At 37.6% G+C, this 27,108-nt stretch overlaps 2 protein-coding genes across 2 annotated transcripts; one reads left to right on the top strand and one right to left on the bottom strand.

The window, feature by feature from the left end:
• Positions 1 to 585: 585 nt before the first annotated feature.
• LOC146608019 (dynein light chain Tctex-type 1-like) lies at positions 586 to 3,201 on the top strand. The gene is made up of 5 exons (XM_085348999.1): positions 586 to 742; positions 1,083 to 1,124; positions 1,686 to 1,809; positions 2,427 to 2,504; positions 2,586 to 3,201. Exons 1-5 carry the CDS (start codon positions 704 to 706, stop codon positions 2,657 to 2,659), a joined length of 357 nt encoding a protein of 118 aa, XP_085205125.1. The 5' UTR covers positions 586 to 703; the 3' UTR covers positions 2,660 to 3,201.
• Positions 3,202 to 6,782: 3,581 nt separating this feature from the next.
• Positions 6,783 to 19,999, bottom strand: cybb (cytochrome b-245, beta polypeptide (chronic granulomatous disease)). The gene is made up of 13 exons (XM_085348993.1): positions 19,887 to 19,999; positions 19,127 to 19,219; positions 16,312 to 16,422; positions 15,137 to 15,221; positions 14,644 to 14,792; positions 13,092 to 13,273; positions 11,993 to 12,125; positions 11,792 to 11,884; positions 11,220 to 11,473; positions 9,218 to 9,380; positions 8,792 to 8,938; positions 8,493 to 8,617; positions 6,783 to 7,170 (listed from the first exon to the last, which is right to left on the bottom strand). Exons 1-13 carry the CDS (start codon positions 19,929 to 19,931, stop codon positions 7,053 to 7,055), a joined length of 1,698 nt encoding a protein of 565 aa, XP_085205119.1. The 5' UTR covers positions 19,932 to 19,999; the 3' UTR covers positions 6,783 to 7,052.
• Positions 20,000 to 27,108: the final 7,109 nt, after the last annotated feature.

Below are 27,108 nucleotides of genomic sequence, written 5' to 3'. Positions count from 1 at the left end.
TCAGTCTACTCTTCATTTTATCAGAAACAGTTTTCACAGCTCGTAAATTTTCCTTTTACACATACGTGTAAGCATTGAGCCAAATCTTTACTGAAGCTCAGTATTTGACACAGAGTTCAAGCTTACTGCTGTAATAAATCATAATAATAATAATAATAATACATATAATATTGGCCATATTATATTTACATTACCAAAGTAAGATGACTAGTCTCATGAACAGTATTAGCTAATTGTTATTTACTAATTAATCTTAAAATGACTCTTCAGTAAAGAAATGAAGCCCAACAGTCATGTTTTTACAGTCCCGTGGTCTCAGCCTCAGATACTCAACAAATAAAAGTGATCTCATAAAAAAAACAAAAAAACAAAACATTTCTGACAGAAATGTTCCTTCAATGCATTCACATTCTTCCAAATTCAATCTGCTGTACCTTGTCAAGCATGTACATTTTTAATTTAGGCAATCTGTATTTCTGTCTCAAGGCTGTATTTCACTGAGCCTCCATTAGGGGTCAGCGGTCAGCTAAGCACCGGTACTCCCTCCGGGTTCGGATCGCTCTTTTCGTGCGTCGTTGACTCCACTGACAGCTCCTCCGGAAGTCCCTAAGAGCTCCTGTCGCTTTATCTGTGAACAAAAGGTTTTTCTGGCTTTGTTTTTTCTTCTGTCAGTAAGAAAAAAAGTAGCCCTAGCCGGTGTCAGATGACAGGAGGAATGGAGGAATTTCATAACGGAAGCGAGGTTAGTCCTGATCCGAATTCACCGTTTTCACCAGTGACAGCAGAAATGAGCTAGCTAGCCACTCCCAGTGATAGCGGCGATTTTTTTTAATGCAAACGTCCTAAAATCAATAAATATAATTTATAATATTCAAAATAATCTGCTGTTGCTTTTACTGCTTAATGTGTTGTTAAAAATAAACGTTTACGTGCTCCAATAAGGTTAAATCTGTTGCTAAAAAGTGTTGCTAAAGTGATCCTATGGGTCACTTTAGCATTTTTCCATAAACGTATGTTTATTTAACTAAAGTCCTGTCATGTTATCTTTATTATGACCTGATGATCTGCTTTCTCTATTTTAGGGCTCATTCAATGCAGAAGAAGCTGACACCATAGTCAAAGAAGTAAGGTTTACTTTTATATGCAGCGTTATAAATCCCTTTAATGTCTTAACCCATTTTGCGCCACAGTGTCGTCATGTTTTTCAGGTCTTTATTAAACAAACACTGATTTTGTTCTTTGGGGAGTAAAACAAAAGCACATTTAACATTTTCCCAAGTATTAAGTCATAAAAATAGAAGTTTCAACAGCAGGTTGTTATGGAGAGATGCTTCGATTGTGTAGTAAACGGTTTAGTTTGATTGACTAAAGATTAATAATTAAATCTAGCCATGTAAACAGCTCAAATACACTCCTATTTTTAAATGTAACTTTTACGCGTCATTCATTTTTGCACATAATTTAAAGCTTTTTGATTTGTGTTTCATTGCTAAGCTTGCGTAGTTTTTCTGTGCTCCTGGGAAAATTCAAGATAATAAAAAAGTATCTTTAAAACCTCAGAAAAACCTTCAGAAACAAGCTGCACTCACTGCCTCTTTGTCTCAGTCTCCTCGGGCGCCAGCAACACCGGCTGACTAACACATGACTCTGAGCGCTGTGATGCCGTTTCTCTGTGTTTGTGTCAGTGCATTGAGAACGTCGTGGGCGGCGGAGACTACAGCCAGAGTCAGGTGAACAAGTGGACGGCGAACATCGTGGAGCGCTGCCTCACGCAGCTCGTCAAACAGGGCAAGCCGTACAAGTACATCGGTGTGTATTTGTTACTGTTAGAGTTAACCTTTTCATGCTCTTATGTTTGCCCTCCTATGAATTGTCACTCAAAAACAAGAAAGTCCCAGGGGGCCCAGCCAATCTTAAATCTTCACTCTCATGTCAATCTCTAATCTCTTCTAAAAATAGAGGAGGGTAATGGATTCACTTGAAGATTTAACTCAAAAAACATAAAAATCTCAGACTGTTGGCTTTAAACTGTTAAAGTGTTGAGGCCAATGTGTGATCCAGCTGCCACTCAGATACAAACTTCATTGCTATATATATATATATATATATATATATATATATATATATATATATATATATATATATATATATATATATATATATATAACTAATACGTGTATATAAATCAATTTCACAAATTTCTGCAATACCAGCCCACCAGGGGGCCCTGTACCACATGGAAACAGTTTTGTTTGTTTTGTTTTGTTTTTAACATAAAACAGTTACTGTAGAGGAAAAAAATCAGCTGATCCAGAGATGTTTTTAAAAAATCTTTTATGTGTTTGTCCTCGTGGGGTAAAATAATGAAACCAGATAACATAAAGAGACGCTTTAAAACTAATTCTTGTGACTTTGTTTGTGCACAGTGACGTGTGCTGTGATGCAGAAAACAGGTGCCGGCCTCCACACAGCCAACTCCTGCTACTGGGACACTGCCATGGACGGTATGTGTTGATTTTGGGGTGTTGTTCCCCTCCTCGATGTGCGACTATAGACGTTTTCTCATTGGTTTTTCGTGTCTGTAGGGAGCTGCACGGTGAGGTGGGAAAACCGCACCATGTACTGTGTGGTCAGCGTGTTCGCCGTGGCCACCGCATAGAAAAACGCACACACATTAATGAATCCACGAGGAGTGCAGTGTGCTCTTGTGACCAGCAGGAGGACACCAAGTGCCACAGAGCCTTCACCCGTACAGCTGTCTGTGCCTTCTGTCAGCTCCCTTAGACCAGTGAGCTCTGAGCAGCAGCTGCAGTGGCTCAAACAGCTGTATGGCTTCAGTTTCCAGCCTTCAGGTGCATGAAACGCCTTCATCGTAATGTATTTACTCCCCTCGCGCCACCGCCGTGCTTTCATAGCTTGATGTTCAGCTGCATTTATCCCAGACGCCTGACAGCTTGCTGTAAAACGACACGTTCAGTCAGGTCCTTCAGTGTTTTGTCTGTTTGTGAATCATGTAGATGAGAGAGAGAAAAGACACTTTTTGTACTCGAGCTGCAGGATAATAAACACGAAGACATTTAAGAACGAGCAGCAGCTTCCCCTCGTCTTTCTTTACACTAATAAAAGCGTAATTCTGTTTTATTTTTTCTGCTTATTTATGATCCCATTGATTTTATCCTGCTTTATTTTACATTTTTATATGATTTTAGCTACTTTTTGTTTTTTTTCTTTTCCTTGAATAAAGATTTGTTTATATAATGTGTTTATTTGTAGCATTTATCATTTTAGGCTTCTTTTAGTTAAACAGAACAGTTATGAGATGCTTTAGCAACAGTGTTTTAAGAATCTTCTTTCATTTAAATAAAGTAAACCTAACTGATTATACAAATATGTCTTATACATTTTTTCTCTGAAGTAAAATAAAGAAGTATTTAGCCTATTTAATATTTAATTTAAAACCTAAAGGAATAACATTTTATAGTTGTTTCTTTTATGAGTTGATTGCAGGACTACCTGTGGAGCAAAGTAGTTAAAATACCAATAAAGACCTACTTTAAACATCCATCAGCACTTTGTTCTACATAAATCAGAGAGAGGGGTCTAAAGCTGTGGCTTAAAGCTCCTGTTTACTGCTGGTAAATTTCCACCAGGAGCTTTATGGGATATCATCTCAAAAGGAATTCAGTTGTAGTCTTGCAAACACTGACCCAGTCTTTAAAATAATCTTATAGGCTGAAAAGGCACGTTTTTACTTGTGAACAGGTAGCAGACTTTAGTCTTTTATAATCCATTTAGAGTGTGGTGAGAGTTACTAAGTATGTGCACACAGACACACAAGAGTACCTGTAGACTTTTACACTAATTATAAATTCTACATGTGTTGTTGTTTTCGCACATAAACTCATCCTGCCAGCCTGGTGACATTAGACTAGAGTCCTGCTGATCTTAAAATAACCAAGTCTGTTTACTGAAGCACGGTTTTAATGTGTTTGTACTTTCTTGTGCTACTTTGTTCAGTTGTGACATTTTGGATTTAAATTTTGTGCAAATTATCACAGTTTAACTGAAAGTCAGTTAAACTTCATGGATTTTGAGTCTATTTCAACAACTTTGGTGCAAATCAAAGGGACAGCGTTGACAACAATCAGACAATCAAAAAAAAAAGAGGAACGGCTTTGAAGTTGGTGGCTCTCTCTATATTCCTCCTAACTATTTTTCTTTAGTTTGCTTTTTTCTGCTTGTAGCTTGAGATAGTACCTGTGTGACCTGAATGGGTTGCACAGATAGTCCAGCTCCAACAGGATGGCACAACCATGCTCAACATCACAGGAAGGATGCCCATGTTCCAGCAAACCCTCATGTGTGGAGGAGATACCAGGAAATGAGCTGTTATGCAACGAGAGCTGAACAGGGCTGTAGAAGAGCATGAACCCAGCAGTGTTTGTGCCTCATGTGCATGTTTCTAACCAGACTGTCAGAATGAGACTCTATGAGGGTGCTGGGCATTGTGGACAGTGTGGCCATATTAACTAGATGGGTTGCCAACATTGACCGGAGGGCATTTTTTTTGTTATTACATTAATAATATGTGTTTTCTTGTTCTTTTTTAGAGCACTTGCACTCATGCACGCTATGCAGAATCAAAACTGGATGCATAGTACACTCACAGAGAAGTATAACCGCAGTTATAAAAGTGGAAAATATCTTTCTTAGATTGCAGAAGCAAAGCGGGAAACAAACACAGAGACTTTTTCCCTCGGTGCAGACGTGGATCGAGTAACTCACCACACAGTAGGACAGCTGACTGTGAGAGAACTGTGTCTTCAACGCATTGCCATTAGTTTCACGATTTTCGAGTAGGGCTGCGCTTTGAAAACTAGCTGCACAAGCTGGTGAATGACCTTTTTTTGCATGGCTCCTTCCTCCCTGTCCTCCTCAGACGTGCTGGTTACTGTTGCAGAAGCACTAAACTACTGTTAACCCAATAATTAAACTGAGATCATACTGCAAAAAGTTAGCAGCAATACGGATGTTTACGTTTTCCATTATTAAATTGTACAAATTAGTGCAACTTAATTTGACTTTATCAGTTGGTTTAATAAACTGAAACTGTAAAAATGAGAAACCTTTAAAGTCTTGAAGCTTGACAACTAGTAACCAAGACCTCAGAAGTTTTCTTTAAATTGAGTTTTTCGTCCATGTAACATTTTAAAATGTCTTTACTTCATTAAACAGTTCATGCTGTACGTTTAGCTTTAGAGGCTCTGGAGAAAATGTATTCATTATTTAAATACCAACACGTTGTTGATTAAAATCTTTCACACAATGATGAAACCATTTGGAAAGGAAGACCTCGCAGTCAAAGCACTGCATTCTCCTGCAGAAACAGAATCAAAGGTGTTTTTTTTCCTGCAACATGAAAAGAAGAACAATTCATTCTCTATTAAAAAAGCAACAAAAGAGCATATTCACAAGTGTCCTTCAGCGAAGTTTGAACAAATTGAAGCGGTCATTTGTCAGGAATGCAGTGAAAAGTCAGGAAGTTTAAATTTAGTTTAGTTTTTATTAGACATTATGAGTTAAGAAATATTTTCAGCAGATTCCAAAAGTTTTTTCATTTACTATTTAAAAAGAAAAAAGCAGTGAATCCAAAATAATTACAGCAGGGATGTTATAGTAATTTTACTGCATGGGCCACACACATCCCACTTTGATGTGAAGTGGGCTGAACCAGTAAAAACGTGATAAACGTGTAGAAAATTCATTCAAAGAAAATGTCTTTGTACTTTGGGATAGTATGGATGGCAATGAGTGGTGGGAGTCATTATCAGTAGGAAAAACTACAGAACTTATGAAAATGCTGTTAAAGTTCAACATCTATCCACTAAAGCTGTCCAGGCTTACGTTTGATGCCCCTGACTTACAGTATGACAACAATATAGACATCTGATGTCTGAAAAGAATGACAAAAAGAACAGCAATAACCAAAATGTATAATAATTATCATGAAATATACCTTTTAAGAGTTTTGAACACTGTAATCAGCTAAATATGAAAATAAAAAGGTGGAACTACTTTCTCGTCTCCTTTGAGGATCTTTTTGACTATCGTCAAGAGATTGAGTTTGAGTTTTTTCATTAAAGGATTGAGAGCAATTTTAAATGTGTTTTCCTTTGTGGTTGATTATTTGACAACAAGCAGTCTCACATGGTAAAATGAACTTTAGGTGACAGAGCCTCTATTAGTAAATCCAACCATGCATATAACCCAGATTTATGCCACAGCTCTCCTTTTCTTATAGCAACACCACCCAGACCTCTGAAACAGACAGACCCTTCTCCAGAAAGCACTCCAGCAGGTAGCCTTCTGCTCCTTCCTGTTCTTGGATTGGATCAAACAGCTATTCAACTTTTTTAGAGAAATCAGGAAATAATCACACAGTAGAAGATTGCTTCTGGTTGGTCCATTTTTTTTTTTTTTATCAAAACAAGCTAAACAAAACATTTCTAGCCATAAAAGTCTTTGCCACATTTCTGCTCTCATAGAAAAAACACGGCAGCACAAAAGCATAAAGCATCCTGGAGCTTGTTCGGTCCATGGAGAACGTTTGCAGCAGCCAAAGCTTTAAAGGCCTCCACCTCTTCCCTCATACTGTTAGGGAATTGAAACCGCCTTTTAAGAAGATGAATCCACTTCTGGCACAAAGGAAAATCAATGAGGTGGAAACAAAAAAAAAAAAAAAAAAAAAAAAAGACGAGAGAAAACATTCTGAAAGTGGCGGTTTCACTTGTTGATGGAACAAAAAAGGAGAAGACAGTAACCTAGACAATGCCACAGGGTTTATTTTGAGTAACAACTGTATCTTTGCAGAAGTCTGCGGTGAAGACGTGATGAGAAGCTTGTCCCCGTCACCGATGAGCTGCCACTTGTTCCAAATGTAAATTTGTTCTTTTTTCAGAGGAAACTTGATAACTTATAATCAAGCAGCTACTTGGAAAGTTCCCCTTTTTTTTATCATGATCTAGCTGCTGTTTCTGATTTTCTTTGTTTTCCTAGAAATTTTCTTTATTGAAGATGAACTTGACAGCAGCAGCTGAATGAGACATACACTGTTTCTCCAGAGATGTCGCCAGCTGAGGCGGACCGCACAGGAACACACCAACTTTAGATCTGCAGGCACAAAACACCCCAACACTTTGATTATAGATATTGGTATTTATAGCATTCATCAGAGCAACAGTCATGGCTGTATTCCACTCAGTGGTCACACTTTAATAGCTTCAGAAAGAATCAAAAGGCAATGAATTAGCAGCAAAACTTCACCTGCATTTTGCTGTTTTGCAAACAATTCAAAAGTTCTCACAGAATAACTGAATTTGTGTATTTGTAAGTCTGTGCTTTAAATACTTACTATTTCCTACAGGCAGTTAAATCCAGTGTTATAAAAAGATCCCAGGGACCCCATTTAAATAGAGGTACTACACATACCAGCATTAAAATTTCAAGAAACAGGAAATGGATGAAAAAAATAAATAAATGTTAGGCGCAGAATGTGGCAGTAAGTTTGTACAGGCCTGCAACTAAAGATAAAATACAGATGGATAAAGAAAGATAAAAATCCATACTGGATTAATACACTGAGTGTTTTCTTATTTACCTAATTTGTTATTGGTAAAACTTTAAAAACAGTATGAAATGACCTTTAAAGTAACGAAAAGTGGCACCAACTTGGGAGATACTGCTAATAAAATAGTTTACACAATTACAAGGAGAAACACAATTTATAAAGTTTATATTATCACAAAATATAACTTGTACATGCTGAAGGTCAGTCTGACTAAATCGTTTTACCTTAATACATTATTGGTAACGTATACAGTGTGCCGGACTGATATTTTATTGTTTTGAGAAACTTTTTCCTTTGATGTACCGAACTGTATCATACAGGTATGCAGGAATTGTAAAGTTCGTTGACTAACCAATTAATGTCTTATCAGTATTAAAGGGTGCTCTACAAAATGAAGACTCTCCTGTTTATGTCTTTGAGTATTTAGCAATATGCAAGCAGTTATATATTTGTTATTTACTGCATCAGAAAACCTTGACTTTTTACGTAACTGTATATGATATTTCACTCTGAGCTGTAATGGACCTAATGTACGACACAGCATGATATTAATATTCTCAAATAAAATTACAAAAATCTCTACTAAATAAAATACTTGAGTAAATCTACTCAGTTTTAAAGCTGCCTAAAATTAGGCAAAGTGGAAGAAAATATGCTGACCCATTTCATTCTTTTATAACTGAGATTGGTATGATGTGCTGACCACTTCTCCCAGTTTACCAGAGATGAGTTTAATAAGATAAGATAAGATAAGATAACTACATTTTCAGTCATTATGTAGTGAAGAGGTAACAGCAGTTCTTGAGTAGATGAGATCATGGACTGTGTTTGCTTATGGAGAGATAATAACGTTAAAGAGGCTCACCGAGGGTGCTGCGAAGTAATATTGGTAAACTCATTGTCCCAGTTAGGTTTCCCGTAAAAGGTCTTCTGCTTCAGTCCGGTGATCGGATCATTTTCTGCCTCATGGTGAACACGGAAATGAGCCGCCTGTTAAAGGAAATGACAGATGGATGTCACTTTTTTTCTTTTTATGACTTTTTGCTTAATTTAAGAACCACATGCATTAAACCATAACATAAGAAGATTTCTTCAATCACAAAAAATGGTATTTGTTGTCAGTTCAGCCCACAGAAATAAAAATTTATATCAGTGCCTTCATACCTCCTGCTCCTTCCAGCGGGTGAGGTAGATGTTGTAGCTGAGGAAGCCCATCATGTTCTTCTCCGTCATCTGGCCCTCCAGGGACTGCAACAGGTCTGCAAACCACTCGAAGGCTTGGGTCTCCGGACAGAGCCAGTAGAAGTAGATCTGGCAAACAGTTTATTAACCTGACATTCAGACTTACTTACATTTATCATTTATTTTTTGGTTCATTTCAAACACTCTTATTTCACACTTTTTAACTCAAAGCCTTCAGTAAATAGTTTCACAGCAAAATGGATATGTAGCATCTAGCATTTCTTCCAGACAGATGTTGTAGATAATAATTTTTATTTTTGTTTCATTATGAACGCTTCATGTGGGGCTTATGTGATATGGTTAGTTTTATTTAAACACATTTTTTTTTAATTTAAAGTTCTCGCTCACCTTTTTGGTAAAGACATCTTGGTTGTTCTGGATGCGTTTGTACCACACAGATTTGAGGATGGAGGCAAAGGGAGTCACTCCAATTCCTGCACCCACCAGCATGACCACCTCATAACCAAACACGTCTTCACTGGCGGTACCAAACGGGCCATCTATGGCCACCCTGACAACAAAATATACACAAAATAATCTTATATCCTGTTTTTACTCTGCTCTGTGCTTTCAAGTCAAGCTTTATTTACCCAATAAAACTTTGATTATGTGTATTTATCTCAAAGATTAACTTGCTAACTTGCTTAACATGTGGATGTATTGGGACTTTTAGCCCCACACCCTAACTAAAGACCCATGGGCTCTGTGGCTTAACCCACCACTAACTAAATCTGACATTTCCAATGTGCAACTGTTGCTAAAATGTGAGCAATTAAGATATTTTTTGTCCCTCAGAGAGACAATGCTACTTGCTTGGTAATGCTACTGTATGTTTAGTCACTGTCATTGTTCACATTTATGTTTGTGTGTAAAATTAAGCACTCACGTATTGGACGTACAAGTTCCTAGTACTTCATTAGATTTATTAGGTTAATGCTAATTTCCAGAAAATCTTTATTATGTTGAATATATGAACACATGATCTTCTTCTCTGATGTTTTTTTGCTAAATGTTTTGACCCTGTTAAGATTATAAGAGATTCCATTATTTATTTATTTAGTTGTTTTTAACAAGATAATTGTGATGGCCCAATAATTCATGATGTACATCACAAGATCTAAAAATTGAACATTTTAATTACAATAATGATTTTACTTAAGTGACTGTAGTGCATAGTGAGTTTTTCTTTGTTTATTCTCTTATTTGTCTGTGTTATGGCAAATTAATTAAGCTTAAGTTACAAATTTGTGGAACTGGAAATGGCTTGAGTAACCAACATTATACTGAGATTTACACAAGGAACTATACAGAGCATGAGCATGAGAGCCTCCTCTTGATGTTAAAGGGCTGTACTAAAACTTGTTTTATCACCTTTTTATTACAACGTGATAATGTCAGATTGTTATGGTGTCTTTTTAGGAAGTTGTATCCAAAAAATTCAAAATGTATTGTGCAGCTCTGCCCTTTCATATGACATATTAATCAATATGTTTTTTTGAAAGATTTTTTTCAAGGTCAGCTTTGACCTTTGGTGCTAACAATAAAGATAAGGTCAAATGCTTGAAAAAGATATCTTGAAAACTGTGGACGTTAAACTGCTGAAAAAAGACATATAACATATTGTCTTCCTTTGGACGGAGAAATATTTGCGATGTTGCCATGCTATGCCTCCAAAAGTGGCTGAAGTCTGCACAACCTCCAGCAGACATGCAAAGAGGCATGGTGCATTGCCATTTTGAATGAAGGCTGCATACATGACTTCAGTCTCAAGCTAACTGCCATTTTTTTGCATCTGCTTTGGCAAATTCTAGAAAAAAATCTAAGGCCAGTTATATAATGTGTATATTTTTTTTAAATATTAGCTTCTTTTTGTTGTCATCTAGAACAGCTATTTGTTTGTTTTGCCTTCAAGCAACTTAAATAATGACATAATTTCAGGATTATTAAGGGATAATTGAAGACTTGGTCACTGTGCTGTTGTCTAGCAAGTCCAATCAAGGTCTATCCAAGCAAACAGTACACTGGCCTTAAGGTGATTCGAGGCAGCAGCTCAAAATAAAGGCCTCCTTCTTTCATTGTCTGGTCTATAGAAAGGAATTAGTGCTCAAATTTGCACAGCAGGACCACTGTGAAAAGATGGTATTCTTAATATTGTATGATTTTTACTGTTTGTGCCTCTCTACTCATTTCTTATGTGAGGGAAGAGAAACAGACATACACAATAAACCTCTCAGGGCTGTAAATGAAACCCCTCCTGCCAACTTTTCAAAGGCGCGCTGGACAGGCAGCAATCAACTGTAATCACAAGCAATTTAAAGCACAATTTTCCTCTGTTGTCAATCTTTCCTACTTGGGCAGTTTCCAGGCCTCCTGAGGCTCATTTTTGTCCCCTCCACAGGCCTCGTACAGCGCCTGAGTCCAGTCCCCGACAATACGGATGTGAGCACTGAAGTAGTCCTCCTCAGGGGCTGAGGTCAAAGTGAAGGGGTGCCACTCTAGCCTGGAGACAGATGGACACTGAATGAAGACGTACTGTCCCACCTCCATACTGAAGCCTTTCCTCTTCATCTGTAGTTCCAGTGTCTTGGAAGGGTGCATAACCACCTGAAGACCAGGTACAGGGACAATAGAATTATAATTACAGTTATTTATTCAGCCTTTTTGACCACATAGTAGCTATTGAAAGTAAATACAGTTTCAAGTAGTAATAATTTCCATGGCACAACTCTAAAATCCTTTGTGTTGTTACCTGCTGTGTTAAGTGTAATCTGCAGTTGTAGTATTAGTGTAATAATGCAGCTAAAAGTCAACCTTTTTTGAAAGACATGCATTTTTTAATCATTTTTCTTCAGATATTTAGTTGAAACAAGCTTGGTGGAGCTCCTAAAAAATGTATACCAGTGTAACTGAGGCAGGACCGACCTTAGTAATGACCACTTTTTGATGGGATCGGTAGATGCGGACGATCCTCTCACACACATACAGGATCATGGGACCCAACACCCACTTCCATGTCTGAAGAAGGGGAAAATATTGGATGAAGTACTTTTCTTAAAAGCCTGAGAAGAGATGCAACTTGCTGAGTGTTTGGGCTGGTAAGAAGTTTAGAAATTCGAAGCTAACCCCAGGTGGGTTTCCAGCAAATTCTGGGACAGCACAGTTGGAGCCATTTTTACCCCAGTCTTCAAACTTGTCGGAGCAGTTTTGAGGTTTATTTGTGTCCAGGCTGGCCACCGTCTGTCCTCGCACAATACGCCTACAATCAGACACACACAGAGAAAAGATGAGCACTTAAACATGTGTATCAATGATTATTTGAAGAGAGACCTGGGAATTTAGTTTAACTAAATTAATTTAATGGAAATTATATTATTATAAACTATGTAGACAAAATTACTGGGCCAGCTGCACATTACACCTACAGGAGCTGCATGACTATGGAAAGCAATGCCATGGGGCTCCCAGTGATTTCAGCGAGATTTGTAAAATCAAACATTTCTGAAATAGCGTTTGAAAAGACAGACTGCATGGCTTGATGGTTGAGTTTGTGGTTGGTTGAATCCGTGGTCATGGGACTGTATGAAAGAGCTGAATTCACAGACTAAGCGGCATGGCCCAATATTTTTGTTCACACAGTAAATTTGTAAATCCTTAAAACTAAGTGTATGATTTATAAAGCTCAATCACAGGTAAGTACAAATTTTACCAGTTTAGAGACTGATTCAAGACCAAGTCAGAGTAATGACAGTTCAAGAATCAAATAGTATTGACTATTAGTTAAAACTGTGATCAGTATAACATGTGTATGAGTTAAAGACCAAGATCAAGCCCAAATGTCCAAATCAAACCGCTAGTCCTGAAAAATTATGTGACAAAACTGCAGTTCACTTGAGGCTGGGAGTCAGAAGGGAGCCAGTTCACATAGACGCCTATGTTACATTGCCCAATGGTATAGCAGTATATACCGTTGGTATATATCACTTCTGGCTCCAACAAGTGCACTAACATTAAGGATAGAAACATAAAGTTGTGGCTAGATCCAGTCTGGTCAAGACAGAAACCAAGTAAATCATTTGTAATAAGCTCATTGAGGGCAAAATACTCTAAGAGGAATTACGTGTGGCTAAGTGTTTCAGGTCAGAAAAAGACAACTAATGTAAAAAAAAGAAAGAAAAAACAGAGCTGGCAGTCCTTTTATGGTTGAAATTTTGTGCTATCTTACGCATAGCCGTGAAACACCAGTCCAATGAAGAAGATGATGAAGAGATGATGCGTGTACCAGAACACCTCAAAGTATGACCTGCGGATGACCTCCATAGATGAAGTGATGATGAGGATGAGTGCTAATGTGATGGCCACACCTGTCAGCCCAGCGACGGTGGTGAACATGACAATGGTAGGATTCTGTAAATGCAGTTTACAGATGACATTTTGAGAAGATTTTCTCTTTAAAAAGGCCAAACAGATGATTAATCTAGAGTGGGATGAAGTCCCAGGTCATCGCCTCAGTTTTTCAGTTGCTTCAGTTGTAATGACACACCTCATGTTTGTTGACTAACTTCCCTCATTTACTAAATGGCTGTTTTGTCATACTTCCCTATATCACAGAGGTTGATTGTCTAACACAAGGTAACAAGAAGGAAACAAATGTTAGAAATGTTGGAAAGCGGAATTTATAAAATGAAATGGAAAGCCTAAAAGTCTCTAAAGAGTCAGCTGGAATGTTGGTCAATTAAAATAGGTTAGCACTTAGCTAACCCCAATTAGCATCGATGGTCAAGTTAAAATCACCAAATCTTATGTACATCTGAGGAAGTCAAACATGTTTACTCCACACAGAAAGGCCCAAGTCAGGATTTGAACCAGGAACGTGGTTGCTGTGAGGCAAAAGTGCTTGCCAAACCACCGTGCTACCCTTTTGCAATTCTTGGATCACTGTGAAGGCACCATGTCTCTGACCTCTGACCACTCTTCATCATGTGCACCAAATATGATCACTTTTGTTTTACTCCTAGATTGTCTTTCTGTGGGAGTTTGGACAATTGTGCTATTTTACAGTAAGAAGACGTTTTTAAGCAGTAATTAAAATGTATTGGTAATTTTGCAGAAAAACAAAACAAAAAAAACATTTCCCCATTTTGTACTGTAAGTACACTGTACTTTTTGGGCTTGGGCTGTTATGGAGTTGCTTAACCTTGCCTACCTTCCAGGTAATTTACAGGAAAGTAAACACTTCTTTCTTGTACACTCCTTTTGAAAGTTATGTTTGAACAGTGATTGTTAAAGAAAAGAAAGACCTGCAAGTTTTGATGGTATTTACTTTTTCTTGTATGTTGGTAAGGAAGAACGGTCCTTCATGGGGGAATTACACCCTTCGTTGTGGGCGGTACCACATTTTAAAATATTTTCATGTGCATGTTTTGTCTTTTTCGGAACCTCAATCTTTCTTTGTCTGAAAGAATGAGGTTTATGTTCTTTTTGTTTTTTTGCTTATATCAATTGTCAAAAGTTTCTGTTTTGGCTTATGAACAATTGTATTTGAGAAACAGTATCATTAAAGATGAAATTTCACAACTGATCTTGAGGTTTTTTTAAGAAAAAGGGAAGTTTGCCAGATGAAGTAATACTACTCAATACAAAATTTAGTAAGAAGTTGCAGAGATTTCAAGACATCATTGCAATACAAGAAAACTCAGCTCATATGACTAATCTCACCATTATTTTTGTACTAAAAAGGAAAAAATGAGGGCAGCCTGGCAATGGCAACAACTCACCGTCTCATTTGTTCTGATGGGGTTGAGGAAGGCGGCGTTGTCCCCATTACCAATTTCTGACAGAACAAAGGTCAGAAGGCTGGTGTTGCGATTGAGCTGGGCATCCATAAAAAACTCAAAGTTAAACAGATGTGCAATAATGTGCACAGCTACAAGAAACAGAGAAAAAGGAAAAATATCACTATAAATATTCAGTGCTTTTCTCCAAAATGTATACAGTTCTGTTTGGGCAGACATTACTGCATAACTACTCATTAAATGGTCATAAGTTAAAGTTAGATGCAGGTTTATTATTAATCATTACTCAGTGGGATATACAAACTCACAAACTCATCTGTATATTCCACTGACCAGTTTAGTCAGTTTATCAACCTCAAGCTATGTCAAAAAATCTATCTTAAAACTTTAATATGCTTTAAATCATTGCTATCATTAGTTATGGGGTAATGATTGCTCCAACCCCTTTAACATGTTAAGAAAAAAGAAAAATTACCTGTATGGAAGGCAATCATGTAAGCCACCAGTTTGTGAAAAGTTAGGTTTCGATCTAGTTGGCGAGCTGCTGTGCGGCTGCAGCACTGAATTTAAACGAGAAACACACAAAAATAAATTAATAAGCGATGAATATTAAAGCACAAGCAAATACACCACTACAGCATTAATAAGTATGGTACACCTGTTCAACTATTGGTTAACAACATCTACTAATCAGCCAATCACATGGCAGAAACCCAGTACATTTAAACATGCATCAATGGTCAAGATCAGTGGTCCCCAACCCCCGGGCCTTGGACCGGTACAAGTCCGTGAGTCGTTTGGTACCGGGCTGCGAGAGTTGAGGCTCAGGTGTGAAATGCATGGTTTTCAGGGTTTTTTATCGGTTTTCAGCGTTATTTTGTTATCGTTTTTATCGTTTACTCGGTTTTCCTGGGTCTTTTCACATGTGTTATGAATAAATCTTCTTTTTTTCGGTACCGGTATTGGTTTTATTTTGTTGTATTTATCCGCGACACCTTAAAGGCCGGTCCGTGAAAATATTGTTGGGCATAAACTGGTCCGTGGCGCAAAAAAGGGTTGGGGACCGCTGGTCAAGATGACCTCAGTTCAAACTGAGTATCAGAATGTGGACTCAAAGTGATTTAAGTTCACCAGTTCACCAGAGGTCAGAGGACAGTAATGCTCTGAGGTGATATGAAAGAAACAATGACTCAAATAGCCACTTGGTACTACCAAAGTTTGTAGCAGAGCATCTCTTCTACAGTACTCTACGGTATTTTTGCTGATCACAGTGTATCTAACTTCTAATGGTGCTTGCTCATAGGGGGTCATTTGATCGTTGGGTTTTTTCTCTGTATGTATTATTGTAGGGTCTACCTTATAATATAAAGCGCTTTGAGGTGACTGTTGTTGTTTGGCGCTATATAAATAAAATTGAATTGAATTGGTTCCTTCTAGTAGGATAAGGTGCTTTTGCACAAGCTGAAAACATTTCAACCTAATAAAGTAATAAAGTGGCCGGTAAGCAAATGTTTGCAGAAGAATCTGGCCCTATACCCTCATTACTTCTATCAAGTCTTTTCCACATAATGGGACACATTACATGCTATATACTGTCGTTTTGTGGTAAGCCAGATTTTCATTTATCTGTTATTTATCCTTAATGAATACCTGTATGGTGCCGCGGAGGAAGGAGAGGAGGTTTCTGCAGACTGGCAGCAGGATGAGCATGCAGTTGAAATTCAGGCAGGCAGCAGGAGCTCTGGCCCAGGGCAAAGCTTGCTGTGGAGAGTATAAAAAAACGGTGTGTTACAATAAAAAGTTTTCAAATTCACTTCCCTCACCAGTCACGTATAACAGTTCACCAGTAGGAGGTGAAAAGAGTTTTATATAAACCTGAAACTTAACTGTTGACAGGTGTTAAGCAAAAAGAAGAACTAGAACTGGACAGTAAATGGAAATGTCAAGCAGCAGTTATTTAGTGAGGTTTGTGGAAGTCTGAATGCCTTTTAATGTGTCACTTGAAACCTTAAATAGATCATTGCAAACAAGGCTAATGGATATAATTTTTTATTTTCTTATTTAAAAACAGGCAAAACAACAAGATAAATCAAATTAGAGCACGGTTATGGACGGCTGATGGGCTGTGAACCGATCCGGGACTTTACACCCTACAGCAGTTGGAAATGGCTTGAAAAATTCCATTAGAGTCATTTCTATCATTTAATACTGGCAGTCATAGACTTCATAGAGATTGACACACATTTTAATTTAACACCGTGTCATTGGTACCACAATGCATGCATGCATATATTATCTAGATCCTCTAATCCCCAGAAGAGCCCTGATGAGCTGAAGCTAATCCCTGATGGCTCACTTTCTTTATTTATTCATCTTTTCCATCAGAGTGTTATTGTACTGCAGTTACAGAGCCAGTAAATGCTGGTGAGAATACACGTGTGCTCTCACCACTCTGTTTTACATCAATAATTAACTTCATCTCAACATGGTATTGTTAACCTCAAACCCAGTCCCTCATCCCCAAATCATCATCTGAGCCCTTCCTTCAGTGTAAATGATTCATTTTTTTAAGCTTTCCTGAGGTTCTTTTTGGAGCTTACAGGTTTCTCAACACTTTTGGGAAAACAGTCTCTCTAAAGAAGCAGGATGCAGCCACGCTGAATACTGTTCCTCATCTCTCCATATTAAAATTTGAAAAACAGAAAGTACGAGATGCAATGTTTCACTTCTGCTGGCCTGAAGCCAGATGTGCAGCTGCTGGTCCAAAGTCAGTGTGTCATGAAGCCAGCTGTAACTTACTTCCCTTCTCTGTGTGCACGTTTGCTTGTCGAATAATGCCTATGTAGATAAGGAGTGTTTAACATGGGTGTATATGTGTGTATCAGGTGTAAGAATCCTAAATTGCAAGTTTTATTTGAACAAGATATAATCAGAAATATTTGCAAAGCCCGACAGAAATGGCCTTTGATGCAGGCTGATAGCACTGTTCAAACACAAAACGTTATTACAAAGTCCAACAAAGATCCAATAATACCTCACAGGCACATTAATGACTACAAACAAGTATAAAGATGACATAGTTTAAGTTACTTAAATCTGTTTTCCCTATTTTTATATCTGATCACGCCATTTTTTATAGTAACCGCATTTAACCTTTACTCTTTGTGGACTTCGTTTAAAATATAATTATTATTTTTTTTCTTATCACAGTAAAAACTTTTTCAAATGGCAATTAATAACTTCCCAGCATTCAAACATTAGAAACATTTAGTGCGTCACTCACACTTTTACAAATCTGTTAATTTTTTTTCTTGTTGGCTGCCAGACAACAAACTAATTAAGTTGCAGCATTAATAGTTCATGTGCAATTTCTGATAGCAACTTTGTAATTTAAAAATGAATGAAATGAGGAGTTAATCATCGCCGTAAGCCAGTCCCATCCATAAACGTGATCAGGTGAGAGGGAATAATCGTTAGCTCTCACAGTGGTTATTTTGAATGGGAGATATGAGGCTCTGATATCTTCCATGTGGACCAATTATTTGTGGAAGTGTTAACAAACTGATGGGTTTTGTTCTTGCGTACAGGAAATTTTGGCATTTCCACAACAGAAACTTTAACCAACCCCAGGAAGGGAAATTCCCTTCCTCGTTTCAGGGTATTAACCAGTTCAGCTAATTTGGGTTAAAGTTATAACATAATAATTATACTTGTTACTGCCTAGAAAATGGCCATACATTACAGATAGATTCAGTCATGAGAAAGGGAACATTTTCACAGGATTGTATGCAGTCCAGTGCAAAACCTAAGTACACCCTTACTGCTTTCATTGTTTAGATTTGTTTGGAAGCGTTGCCAAGAGAAAGTCTCTTCTCTCTAAAAAGAACATGGTAGCACTATTACCTTTTTTACATTTGTGCGATCTCAACTCCAAAGGTCAATTCTTGGAGTTAAAATAGACCGTTATTAATTCATTTGCATGTATAGATAGGTATCATGAATCGAGTTTATCTTAACATATAAAAAAAACCCAAATATCACATAAAACAAAATAAAATATTCATAATTTAGAACATAGAACTGCAAAAATGTATTTCTTTTTAATGCAAGATTGTTTAACTTATTGCCGTGGCTCTGCACTGTATCACTTCTCTATTCTGTTGCATAGTTACAGTGTACTAAAAAGAGTAGTGGGTGGGGTTGCAGGGTCTGCTTTAATTTTCTTGTTGTAATGTTAGAAACTTTTAAACTTTTACTGTAGCTATAATTTGAGGAAATGAAAAAGGCAGAGTCCTGTTTTTTTTCTTTTTTTTTCATATTTGCCTACAACTTTTGAAATAGGTGCAATTGTGTGTTTAACAGCTTGGAAATTCTCTGAAGAAATAAAAACTAGAAATCTACAAATACCGACTCAGTTTGGAGTGAAAGTCTGTGCAACAGAAGTGAAGTTGCAGGTCGGACTCACCCCGAGCAGGACTCTGGTGTAATACCACCTCTCTACCAGGAAGGCCATGTAGAAATGGACAAACAGGAAGGCGTTGATCCCCAGCCATACCAGCTGTAAAATGCACCCAAACACACTCAGGTTTAAATCAGCTGCAAATACAGCAACAGTTCAGGGTAGATAAAAGCATCTTTATTAACACACCAGGAGTGCAAATATCAGTTAAGTGCACTTGTTTAAGTCCCACTACAACAATGGCACACTTTCAGTGCTTAACTTGGAGAACATTTTTCTTTACCTGCTGAAAATGACTTCTCTTTGTTCAGAAAACAAGTCAGACTGTAATCGAAGTGCAACTAAAAACGTGGCTCAAAACTGTGGCATCAGCTCAAATTTAGAATGGATGCCAAAGAATACTTCATTCAGTTTCATGACTCTATCCTTGACACAGAAAAGAATTCAGATCTATTACCACGATCTGCAGCAGCCATTTTTTTTTTTTTTAGCTTAACCAATTAAAACTAAATATTTGGAAAAATGTTTAACTGTTTCAACCAAAGCCTATTTGGTTCAATCAATAAGAAGAAAAATCATATTTTTCTGAAGAAAAAGCTTGTTTTTCCATGTTTAGTCACTGATTTATATACCTTAACTATTTTATGACACATTAATGAGACACTGGTGACAATGCAGCTTGAATGAAAAAAACCCAAACAAAACAACAAAAACGAACAGACGTCATACCAGAAGCCAAAAGGAGAAAATCATTAAATATACTCACAATAACAAAGACTGAAAGTCCCTCGTTGGCGATAAAGTTCCCCATTATGAAAATTGTTTCTGAAAGGAGTGTGTGAAAGAGAGTGTTAGTGTGACAATGTAAAGGGAGACAGGAAATGGTGGCGGAGGAGAGTGAAGACTGCTGTGACTGATTACTCCTTTTATAATCTTTCTCAGGCTACTAATAAGGAAGTGGCCTTTCTGCAGAGGCAGTTTCCTTCCCATCATTCCTCCAGTTACTCTTAATCAAAGTTTGAGAAAACAATTATTAGATGGAGAACAAAAAAAGGTGATAATGAACCCTTAAGCCAACACAGTTAAAAAGAAATCATTTCATTTTCCTAAGAAGGTGTGAAGGACTTTGTTATCAATTGTTTTCTTTCACTTTCAGTCCAAGGTACCAGCTAACAGTTGACCACAGCTAAGGTCCATACAATGATAAGATCGGTTTTATCCCAATTACTCTGCACTTCCAGCTAAAACATTGCTCTGACCGAGAACACCAAATAACTTCTTTCAGGTTGATTGCAGTTGGACTAAATATGTTTATATCCGGTGATCCGAAGGGCCAGCTCTGTTCTAGGATGCCCTCTGGACCCAGTGGAGGTGGTGAGTGACAGGAGAACGGCGGCTAAGCTGTCATCCCTGATGGACAACATCTCCCACCCCATGCAGCAGACTGTGACAGCACTGAGCAGCTCCTTCAGTGGGAGACTGCGGCACCCACGGTGTGGGACGGAGAGATTTCGCAGGTCTTTCCTCCCCACTGCTGTCAGACTCTATAATAAAGACTTTAACTGATCAAGCACACACATCCACACATATGCAATAACACTAAGTGCAATAATCCTTTCTGTCATCGTTGTATTTTTACTCAGTTGTATATAGTATTTGTATTTGTATTCTATTTTTATCTTATTGTATATTTATTTTATTTTATTCTACTGTATATAGTATTTTATTTTATTCTATTCTGTACAGTTGTGTACTGTATTTATTCTTATTGTATTCTAATTTTTGCCTCATAACTTTTGCACTGTCCACTTCCTGCTGTGACAAAACAAATTTCCCACGTGTGGGACTAATAAAGGTTATCTTATCTTATCTTATCTTATCCTGTAAAGAAGTCCTATTCGGCCTTGTTTAAGGACCAAACATGACCAAAGATGCAAAATCTCAGACTTTAAACTGCTTTAAATACTCAGTTGCACCTACTTATTTTCTACTCTTGAGTCTGTTACATGTCAATGCAAGTGGATATCCTTAAATGTTCATTTTAAGCACACAGAACTGCCACCCACCTGCAGGTCAAATCAGAATGAAGTTGACATAAAGGGCTCGGAGCTAATCAGCTTATTTGATTATTTATGTTTAATAAATAACAAAGAATTTCCAGAAACACTTGCCCAATTTTAGGATCCCTTTGCTCTAACCATTTTGAGACACAACCTAGTGGTCCCCTGAAATCAAGTTAAGGCGCACAAGGGACAACTGGAAACCTTATAAACCCCTGTTGGGATCAAATGCTATTGAAAGTTAACTCTAAAAAAAAGCATTGAGAAAATTCGCTTAACTAGTCCTGGAAAAATCACATTTTTCTTGGCAGATTCCAGAAGAAAGCAGTTATAGAACATGATCATTTTTAAAGTCTGGTTTATGGTCATAGCATTGGTCTTAATGTGGAGGGGGGTGAAGCCTGACATTCAGATAAGAAATGACACTCTTACCAACATGAGCTGTGAGGATGGGTATTCTGATAGCAGCAGTTGAGTCCAAGGTATGTTGACACTCGAGGGGTAGATGACTGTTTAGGAGGAACTAGGTACTTGATGGCGACATTGTAAATTTTTGTCAGAGGAAGTGGCAGTTTTCTAAACATGAAGTAAAACAGAAGGTAAATTTCCACACGCTTCCTATTTCAAACTAGACTGCAGCAAGGGAAACACATGAACCGAACATTAACTTTGATTTACACTCGAAGAGTACAACAGAAGAGAAAAAGCCAAAAATGTTAGCACTTTTGAATCAAACACAGAGCAAAGGAAAGATGCTTTATTTGACACTAATAACTGGAGCTTTTTGTGTTTTTTACAATTAGAAAGAAGCTTAGCTGCAGTGTGTCATTCTGAGTGAAAGAAAAAAAAGCAGTGAGTTATTATCTTTTCCACTGATGACAATGAAAAGATCTAGGGGTCCTTAAGGATTGTAACAAACTACAAGAGGGTTGCAGAGTTTCTTAGATAAGTCAAGATGGAGGCTCAGATAGGGTTTTTTTATGAGGTAGAGTTAAGGATTAACTCTGGGGACACATCACAGAATGTGTATACTTGTTTGGTTCTTTTTTGAGAGTTTCCTCATGAGTCACTCTAAAGCTTTTTCCTTGCTAAAAAGTGGTTGCAGAGAACTTAGAGAGGTTACAGAGGCTTTGAGACAAGTCATGGAGTCCCAAAGGTCCAGCGGGTGGTTCCAGGGGTGTATGAGTTAGAGTTCATCGACGGATTTCTGATGCATTCAGTGTTCATTAGTGAGTTTCATGGGCTTTTTTATGTCAAAGTTCTGTCTTATCTGGGGTTCTTGGTAAGGTTTGGTATGTTTAAGGGGATTTCAATGGTCATAACATCCTTAAGTCGATTACAGTGGGCTAGAGGGGTCTTGATAGGGTTAAAGGCATAAAAATAATTAGATTGAGAGATCTTGATGTTCAATTTGGGGGCTCATGGGACTCATCACTTGACATTTTTCCACTGAGTTGTGTGGTGGCGCTAAATGGCCTCTTGTTGCTTGGGAACATTTTAAGGACTCTTGGAAGTATCTGTGGCACCTTGGGACCCAGGAGTTGATAGGATTCCAAACTCAAATAGTATTGAAAGTGTTCCTGGGGGTTCCTGGAATATCTGACCTCCTAGAAATTGCCTATAATGTGATTCTTTTACTAGTCTCCATTATGTGGATGGTACCTAGAGCTAAGGGTTATTTGATGGAACTGTTCACTTGGATATATTTGATAGGAACATCTTGATAATCCCTGCATTAGAAGACATTTTTTTGTTTGTTTTTTTTTCCCCTTTTTAGTGAAACTAAAACCAGCTCTCTTTGCTTGAAAAATAAACTTTCCAAGAACAATAACATGTTCTGGATAAAAACCTGTGGGAACGATAAAATAAAATCAAAAGCATTTAAAAATGATATCAAGGTCATAGTTTTTAAGTTTTATCTGGATTTAAGACCTCCATCACTTTAACGCTGGTGCTTTTAGCACAATTGCATGGATGGAAATCCAACTTTCACTTGGGATTATTGTCAATCAGATCACTGCTGATTGTGTTGAGGGATTTAACATTGCTGATTACATCACACCAATAGTAGTTAAGCCTTAAAATGGCGTCCCTCGTGTATGCTGGAAATGAGTATAAAGTTCCCCTTGAGTGTCATCTTTTCCTTGTTAAATATCTGACTGGTGCTCAGTAAATGCCAGGGCTTACGAATATGTAGTTCCATGAAACATGATTTAAACAGTGCACAGGTTTGTGTGCATGCAATAAATCACCAACATGCAAATGCAGAAACAATGTTGGCGCATTACTGCCACCTACCAGGAAATACTACACAGTGTAAAACATGATTGACAACAGACAGTGAATACATGAATGTAGAAAGTAGAAAAAATACCACATGTATAATATTGACAATTCATAGTAATTAAAATCTTAAACTTTATGTAGCAGTTTAATTCTTTTATTCTTTTATCATAAAATAGACTAAAAATCATACTATCATCGTACTATAAATTCCAGAAACTTCTTTAAGCAAGAAAACTGTCAGTGCATTCCTGCTATTATAAACTTGCTGCAAAAAAACCCAACTTGCTGCATTCTTCTCAGGTCACCGACGCGTAATCTAGACAAAAGATGTTTAAATTTAGCTAAAAAGTGAAAGGACTTCCTCTCCAACATCTCTAATGAGTCCTCAGCTGACCAGATGATTTAAAACCCAGGCCCTTCTTAGGGGTTCTGAAGAGGCATTGTTTGCCACAGCATCACCATTCATAATGGCTGTATCCCAATTCAGGGTCTGCAGCCTGCTTAAAGTACGCAGCCTTAACGGTCCACAAGGGCCGCGTATTCAAAGACCGCTAAGGCCGGAAGTACGAGGCTTCTGAAATGGGACGGTCTAGCCTCCATCACGCTGCCCAGGTTGCCTAGCAACCATGATACTAACAGCTGGAAACGTTTCATACAGCTTTGTTTGACAGAAATGAAGGAGAACATATTTTGTTCATTTGTTTGCTTGTTTTCACATGAGCTTTGTTTGATTTGTTGAGTATCTGAGGCTGAGACCACGGGACTGTAAAACATGATTGTTGGGCTTCATTTCTGTACTGAAGAGTCATTTTAAGATTAGCTAGCTATCTGTATGTTAACAGACCGTCAGATATCGTAGTTAAATATGCTTCTTTAAAATGATATCAACATTTTGGAGCATGATTTGCTATTCAATTGTTTTGTATGACCATAAAAACTGTGTTATAATCTTTACTAGAAATTCACTAATACTAATGGGAATTCCATTTCTCTTCACTTCTTTATCATTGGCAGGAACATACAGGAACAAAAACAAAGTGTTAAAGCCCTCAAAACTGAAGTGTATTCACAAAAAACCTGGTTCCTAGAACAATATTGTGAGTATGCAGTCACCTACAAAAACGTGTCAGAGGCAACAGATGTGTTCAGCCTTGGATGGCTTATTTATTACTAGAAATTGTCTAAATTTTGCAGTAAATGAAGCTGTTGAATTGCTAGAGTGTAGTCGGGTATTACTGCATACATTTTTTAAATGATATTTTTATTCCATGTAGACCAGTCAGTCTTCTGTAAGAGCTGTCATTTCCAGTGATGGGAATAACAAGTAACGGCGTTACAAACGGCGTTAACTTTTTCAGTAACGAGTAATCTAACTAATTACTACTTCTATCGTTACAACACGTTACCGTTACTAACAAGAAAATGCCATGCGGTTGCGTTACTATTTTTCAACAACCAGACGGTTGAAACTGTCTTCAGCTTACCGCACCTTACCGCATCAGTTGTACAGAAGTAGCTGTCTACGTAAGTAATCTGGGCGCTACAGCTTTAAGCAGCTGCGCACGCTCCCGCGGACAGCAATCACTTTCTGCCCGACAATCACTTTTTGGCACTTTTTTGCAGCTAGGGGGGCAAAACAATCGCATAAGTGCTGCTGTTTGACTGAGGAAGAATAAAGTAGTCGTGGTAAGCCAATCACATGACTCCTTCAAGATGACAAAGCAACAAGGTGATATTTACCAGTTTTTAAATTGTGTTGATAGGCCGTGTAAAACCAGAGCCATGATAAACAATATATATGCGGCGTTTTGTCCTGAATAGTTTCGTCACGTTTACTGTCTAAGGACAGCACTAGCAAGCACTCTCTGCTTATGACCAAAAAAATACCCCAAAACAAAAAAACACCCCTTTCGTGTTGGTGGAAAAATGCACCATGTTAACGAATCAAAAATGATATGACAACATGACATTTGGATGTTTAGGAAAAGGGGGGAGTTTTAGAGAGAGAGAGAGAGAGAGAGAGAGAGCGAAAGACAGCAAAAAAAGAGAGAGAGCGAGTTTTGAGATGCGAGAGATTTGTGACGTTTAGCGTGTTTGGAGTGTGTAGTTAATGTGTTGTCTTGTGTAGTTAGTGTGTTGTGGATAGTTTTGTGGTGTGTGTCAGAAAAATGAGGTGACTGCTGTCCCCAGGTAAAAAACAGGAGTGATGCACCTGCTGCTGTCAGAGCTGCAGGTATCAGGCTGTGATGTTCTCCTTTATAGTGGACAGAAATATTTAGAGTGGCCCAAATAATTTGGGTGGCATCTTATTGAATGCAGAACAGCTGATTGTTATGCAAATAGTTTGAAACGGTTATTTAAATAAAAGGTCAAAGGTAAATGGATGCAAATAACTTTGTTTGCAAAACTTGTGCATATGATTTTAAAATTGACAATTTATATTTGCATTTAAAGTTATGAACATGATTCATTAAACATGTTTGTGGTTGTTACAGTAAAAATATATCCATTTTCTACTCTGATTTTACGTTTTTTTTGGTCTGATTTTAGATCAATTGTGTAAATACAGTATGTCAAAATGAAAATATAACTGCAAAATCAGACACGTGAGGTTGTGCTGATAAGAATGATACCAAACAAGGCAAAGTAAATAGTTTTTAAAGGTGAAATGTAGAGGAAACATCAAAAGTAGTTAAAAATGGCCAATTATACCCTGGAAAAAATGTTAAACTTTTTTTTTTAAAAATAACGCAATAGTTACTTTTCAAGTAATTAATTACGTTTAGAATCTTGTAACTCAGTTACTAACTCAGTTACTTTTTTGAATAAGTAACTAGTAACTATAATGAATTACCTTGTCAAAGTAACTTGCCAGCACTGGTCATTTCTATCTTCAGCTGTAATGTGCCATTATTTAGAGACTGAAATAGATCAGACCACTGAGATAATTTAAACACATCTGTGTGTCCATGTTGCATGCTGGTTTGCATTTGTGCACTGGAATAATGTGTGTGTGCGTGTTTTGTTAGGTTTTGTATGTCAGTTTTGAGTGTCGAACAAGCAGACGGTTGTTGAAGAGAATGGGGGAAATGTATTATTCAGATCGAATGAGACTGAAGTTTAATGGCAGAGTGACACACATTAGATGTGACAGAATGAGTCCAATACCACACACATGCACAGACACAAACACAGAGTGCAGGTGTATCTTCTTTTTATTGCTGAAACATGTTGGAGTTGTTTGACACAGTTGTGAAGATCACATCGAGCTGTCTGTCACAGCCAAACTTTCATGAGTCGATCAAGACCAGCTGAGGATCATGTGGCTCGATTTTGCTACATTTAAACACTTCTGTCCAGTACTGATGAAAATATTTGTAATAGATTAAACTATGTGCTGAGCCCAAAACTTCAGATTACAAGGTAGAGACTAAATATTGATGCTGGTCCCCTGGTACTCCAGTACAGGTGTCCATCTCAACACTAATGTTAAAGTGGTGTGACAGGGCCATGTGAGATTATATAGTTTTACTGGCTCACAATGAAGCTAATTTAATGAATTCATATACTACTGGTTAAATACTGTAGGCATACACTGGACCCCCTTTTACCACCAAAACAGCTGCACATCCAAAATGAATA

Source organism: Diplotaxodon limnothrissa, linkage group LG23 (genome assembly GCF_057381915.1).
Source record: "Diplotaxodon limnothrissa isolate DT_005_m linkage group LG23, D_limnothrissa_male_GT1.1, whole genome shotgun sequence".
Lineage (NCBI taxonomy): Eukaryota > Metazoa > Chordata > Actinopteri > Cichliformes > Cichlidae > Diplotaxodon > Diplotaxodon limnothrissa.
The sequence above is the reverse complement of the archived record's forward strand: the minus strand, read 5'-3'. Positions and strand labels throughout refer to the sequence as shown.